The 6074-nt window shown below is 35.4% G+C and overlaps 1 protein-coding gene across 14 annotated transcripts in view; it reads right to left on the bottom strand.

Moving 5' to 3' along the window:
• Nucleotides 1-2310: 2310 nt before the first annotated feature.
• ptprk (protein tyrosine phosphatase receptor type K) overlaps nucleotides 2311-6074 on the bottom strand; it is a 241201-nt gene continuing 237437 nt past the window's right edge. For all 14 annotated transcript variants that reach the window (XM_015359378.2, XM_069195990.1, XM_069195992.1 and 11 more), the window contains 2 exons: nucleotides 4413-4548; nucleotides 2311-3455 (listed from right to left, as the gene is read on the bottom strand). In XM_015359378.2, coding sequence (XP_015214864.1) covers nucleotides 3402-3455; nucleotides 4413-4548 — 190 coding nt within the window. In that variant the 3' untranslated portion in view covers nucleotides 2311-3401. The remainder of the gene's footprint in view (nucleotides 3456-4412; nucleotides 4549-6074) is intronic.

The following is a 6074-nucleotide window of genomic DNA, read 5'->3' as shown; positions in this document are numbered from 1 at the left end:
TTTCATTTTAGATTAGCATGACTTTAAATTACAGAATGTGCCGTGCAGCTGTAAATGACATTAGTCACTGATGAGAACCTGATGAATAGTGAGTGATTCACGTTATTTATAATGATGTACAGTAGGTGTTGTTTATAATAACAAAATTCTCTTTTTCATCCACAATCGTGAGCTGGGATTTCTTCAGAATGTATGTAAAAAGAAACAAGCATTAGATATTCTAGCATATGTTGAAACCTTTATCTTTATTAGATATGTACTGTATACCAGGTAGTGAACAGCTGATTTAACTCCAGCACTTTTTAAAGTAAATTAACTATAGAAATCCAAAACAATTCAGTTTATTACTGTTTATGCTGGCTGTTTTAATGTTGAACAAAAAAAGCCATATGTGAAAAATAAAGGAACCACATGCTTTTACTCTACAGAGGTCTTGAAGAAAAGGATGCTCATGTTTTATCATACACACAGAACTGCTTTAACAACCATGTGGTTCCTACCATGACGAGTTTCAGTGCTTTCAAACGAATGCATGGGATTATTTGGTCATAACTGAGTCTCCACTTGATGCCTGTGTTCTCTCTGAATGCCTGTTTTGTATGGGAGTATCTCAAACACGGTGTCTCTAGGAACAGCACACAAACATCGGAATATGCACTGTATGAAAAATGGAATTGAAGAATGGCTAGTTCATCAAAATTAGCTCACTTTCCTTTACATTTATAATGGCTAAATAATATGACGGTATAGAAATTTCTTGTCCTGAGCGCATAAATCATCAATATTGTATAACGTGTGGTTCTGCGGAAAAAAAAACGTCTACTCTTATGCATAACTAATCCAGTTAAAAACAAGCTAATTGTATCCTACTTTCAGTTTTACACTGTCAAACCATGGAGGAAAAAATCACATCCCCAATTCAAGACACAGCACAAATAATTTGTATCTTACTGTATCCTTAACGCATATGAAGCACAAACAGGAAGGATAAATCCTTTAGTAAAATTTTTCAACACACCGATCTCTATACTGTATTATACAGCATATGACTAGATACTGTAAATCTGACACACTGAAATAGACACCTGGCTTTAAGAAGCACTGTTTAACATCTCTCATTATAACAGATTTGCCAGCAGGAAGTTCCCTCTGCTTTATAAATAAGACATTGTTCAGTTAAACATAAGAATGAAATCAGAGGAGATCAAAAGAAAAACTGTAAATTGAAAACACTTTATAATTTCCTTTTAAATGTAACCATCCACACCAGGCACCCTTGCAACAGAGCTCGCTGTATCACCTGCAAGTACACATCTAACACCACACTCATTCAAGGCCCCTCAGGATAATTCCGGATCACTCAGACAGCATCTTGTACCTCCAGCAACCTTATCTACTGTATCTCTTGCAGTAAATGCCCAGCCATCTACATTGGAGAAACAGGAAGGAGTCTTGGAGACTGCTTCAGAGAACATGTTAGGGCTGTGATGATTAAAGATCTCTCTAAAACCATTGTTTCTCATTTCACCTCTGACGGCCATAACCACTCTAATCTCTCCGTCTGTGTTCTCAAAGATGGTTTTCCGAACTCATACATCAGAAAGACCACCGAAACTTAAATTATCCTGCAGCTAGGATCACACCTTCCCCCTTCTCTTAACGACAGACTACTCTTCTAAATTTTCTCCATTCATTGGAAGTTTCATTTCACACCTCTCTACACCTATTCTGACTTCACACCTCTTGATTGGCCTCTCTTTCTGTCCCCTGCTCCTGCCTCTCACTCCTCCTCTCGCCCAGCTTTTGTTGTCCCGCTACATTACCTTTGCTTACTGCCCTGTCTCTCTCACACCTGAAGAAGGCTCCACGGCTGAAACGTTGTGTTGTCTTTCTTCTTTTTTTCAGCATGGAATAAACCTATTACTTAAGTGGGTAGCTGTGTCAGCGTGTGCAGGCTGCAAAGGAACAAGTAATAGGTTTATTCCATGCTGAAAAAAAGAAGAAAGAGAACACAACGTTTCGGCTGTGGAGCCTTCTTCAGGTGTTTGAAGAAGTGTCTTTTTCAGACACACCTGAAGAAGGCTCCACGGCCAAAACCTATTACTTGTTCATTTAAATGTAAAGGCATACTGAAGAATGCCTACTTCTTAAACCTTCTGAATATGACTGACACTAAATGTGATGTTATGCATTCCATTCTTCAATGTACTGTGCCATTACAAGATTTTGCATAGTGCCGGAGAATCCATTTCATCAGGTAGCACTCAGATCTTACTTTACATTTTGGAAAGAATAATATAGACACAACCATTCATTTGATTTGTTTTTTTAATTCAAAGTTGATTTTCTTACAGCCAAAAGCCAACAATTACAAACATCAAAAAATAAAATGATTGAACTCCACATATAATTGTTTGTTTCCTACATGCTTACATTGATGCTCTACATATATTCCTAGTTGATTGAAGCTTGCCTGGCTGTGCATTGGTTCCCTTGAATTGGCTTAAACCTCTGTAAGATGTCTCTAATACTGTGCGCACACATTATAGGTGTTCTTTTTTAAAATACTAATACAACTGTGAAAACATTACATTTTAAGAAAAAAATAGATTTTGTGGTCATGTTATTGACCTTTTCAAATCTTATCTGCATGGACAGACATCACAAGCATTTACACAAATCACTATAACAACATGTAGAGGTCTAAGCCTTTAAAAAGTATGCCCTACTTACACTAATACATAAAAAAATACGTAAATGCAAACATTTTAAATTCCAGGAGCAGGGGGGTGAAAATGATTGTTTCTTTAACCTTCAAAAAGGAATGCAAGTAAACAATAAATACAAACAATGTGCTTTATCCATATAGACATATTTACACAAAAGTCTTTGGCTTATGATTTAGATTTGCTACAGAAGGAAAAAATCAGCCATCATTGCACAATACAAATGGTACTAAGCCAATGTTACACTGCAGCACTTTGATATATAAAGAGTGCATTAAACCTTTCCAGGACAACATGTGATTAGTTGTGATTTTGGTTATTAAAAATATATATAGAAAACATTTGCATGCAACACGTTGGCATTAGTGTTACTCTTTACAATGGCTGCACATAAAAAAAGTCAGAGAATGTAAAACAACATTGAAGCAAATCTGACCTACAGTATGGCCAGCACATAATTAAGTGGCACTGAACACTGTTTAGTACAATGCTGACATTTATAAATGAGTTACATCTTTAAAGTTGAGATTCCCAGCATATTAAGAATGACCATATAAAAAAAATAAAAATCAAACTTCAGTCTTGAAGACTGTGCTTTTGTTTGATTCCTTGATCAGATTAACTCTTGAAGCTGTAACAGGTGTAATCAGGCAGTATCCAGTAAGTGTTATCCAGTTATGAGGTCTCTAAATATTCCAGGGCAAGGTCATAACAGAAGCGGTATTGTTCCTGGAACACAAACAATTTGGAATGACAATGTTATTTCAGATGAACAAGAAATATTAGAACTATTCCTTCCGAAATATCGCTGTTCAATAATACCTTTGATCTGCTGTTTCATAAATTTATCTGTATTCATAATAATTTTACATCTCAACCATGTCAGAAAATAGCATACAGTAGTGTACAGTTGTGTATGCAAAAAAACCAGGCAGTTAGATCTGTCACCACAAGTTACCAGGGACTCAATGGCAAATCAAGCAGACTTGTTGTTACTATAATGCGGCAGCAAAGGTCTGAGTCAGCCTTCTTTTGCGCAATGCTACTTGCAATGCATTGATTTTTTTTCTAAACACAGAGCTTAATTTCAAATAATGCATTTTTTAGAGTACTGAAAATGTGGGAAACAGTTCTTTTTAGAAGCAGCCATGATATGCAAAGGATGTGGTTAGAGGTGTTTTTGTATGCACTTATCATTATATGGTTATAAAGACAGTACAAATGCCTTGTTGTTTTTAAATAAAAAAAAAAAACATAGCATTCACTTCACTAGTGGCTCACTCCAGCTCCATCAGTGGCTTACTAACATAGTTGTTCAGTTGTTGTTTTTTTTTACTTTTTACCATTTCAACAACATCAATCAACAAACCTATCTTTGAAGATGTCTTTCCACCCAATATACACCAACTCTTATTTTATCTTGGTTTTAGAATACTTAATTGTGCAAGCTCAGTTAAAACTTCACACGTTAGTAGGACATGTTATGATCATTCTCATTCACTTCACCCCTTAAAATATCTCAGTATAACTGCTGAAAACAGAACTTGGCTTTGCAAAAGCTTAAATACACCACATGTTTTGGAACCACGTGCTGTTAAATGCATAGATGGATAACCTCCACTTTTGTTTTTTTTTTTAAAAAAAGAGGGAAATGATTTGCATCATCATGATGAGCTCTTTACTTACAGGGCTTTCCACCATGTTTGGCTTGCAGTTCCGAAGACTTTTAACCGCATGGAAAACATCAACCACATTTTGCCGCTTAATCATTTCACAAACAATGCTGATGGCACAGAACATTCCACTGCGGCCTCCTCCATTTCTGCAGAGAGAAGTAAACAATGGTGGTCAAAATTATGGTGAAGCCCGCACCTTTCGCTTTTTTCATTCCAGCATGGAATAAATCTTCACCTGTTCCTTCGCAGCCTACCTGTATGCATGCCGACGCAGCGACCTACGTGAATAACTGTTATTCATTATAATCAAGCTGAATCCAAGCTATATTTCCTTTTGGAAAGCTGTTAAAGCTAACAGGAAATTTGTCTAATCTTGAATGAAGTTTCTGCAAGTGTGGATTTAGTTTTTCTCTGTACTCGACACAACGCTGGAAATGTGGCTGGAATGCCACAGCTGTATTTTAATAGCCATACAGATGACAAGAAAACAGTGAAACTAAGAAACTTGCTTTTTCTAGTGCATAAAACTGTGTCTGTCCACAAATGTAACAGTGACAAAACACTGAATTCAAATCAAACTCTTCTCATAAACAGACTGGACGTTCTTTGTAGGAGTTACAACAAAGATTAAGTATCTTACAAAACTGGTCTCAGAAGTTGGGATTGCAGTTCCTCTTTAAATTTAAAAAATGTGTATGTATCACCTTGTAATTTCTCAAAATGGGACACCATGGGAATGGTCTGAATACTTTGCTGTGCATACTGGTTGAGGAAACTGAGCTTTGTTATTTTTGTCTTAAAAAAGGAAGTGTGATTTTGTTTTACCACTTAATTTTGTATTTGTTATTAATTAGTAAAAAAAAGCATTATTGATTAACTTTGAAGCATTCAAAGCTACACAGAATAGATAGTGTGTATTTTTGGGAAACTGCATGTCTTGCAAAAAGACCACAATAAAATATAATACAACACAGTGAAACAAAAATCCAATAGGCAATGTACTGCCTATTTATTGTATGTTACAATATTCACATTGTTTTGTAGGAACCACAAAAGCAATGCAAGGGCTTAAAGAAAGGAGATAAAACATGATGATAATATACCACAAATTACTCTTCAGAATTACTGTTTTATAAATTGTGTTAAAGTCAATGTTCTGAACAATGGACTGCACAGTAAAATAGATGTATACTGAAAGAATTTCGCTATTTAAACTACAAGTAAGACAGCAGGAAAAGGGAACACCTAAAAGTGAAAGTAGAAAAAATAGACACCCAGAACAAATAATGTTCTAATTAGTTATTACTTCACTGTTTACATTAATTATTAAATCTCTCCATATCAAGAGAGACCAGAAAGAAATGTAATTTTCAAATTGGTGTAACAGTGACAGTCGTAACTAAAAAAAACTGTAAAATGAGGAAAGTTTCATAAAAGAGCAGAACAGGCACTGAACCACAAAGACTAATTAAAAGAGCAGGGGGGATTTAGAAGAAGCAGAGCTAAAATGGCTTGAAAAGTAAGAAGAACAAGAATTTTGTGTACTACTAGCAGTGAAACAGCTACGAATGTGATGACTTGGATTTGCTTTACTGGAGTGAAAATATAAGGCAAATGAAAGGAGAAAAATACATTACTTCTTTATTTAAGTTCACTTTAACTGAGTATGTGG

This window comes from Lepisosteus oculatus, chromosome 2 (assembly GCF_040954835.1).
Source record: "Lepisosteus oculatus isolate fLepOcu1 chromosome 2, fLepOcu1.hap2, whole genome shotgun sequence".
NCBI lineage: Eukaryota > Metazoa > Chordata > Actinopteri > Semionotiformes > Lepisosteidae > Lepisosteus > Lepisosteus oculatus.
This window is presented reverse-complemented; position numbering and strand designations above follow the sequence as displayed.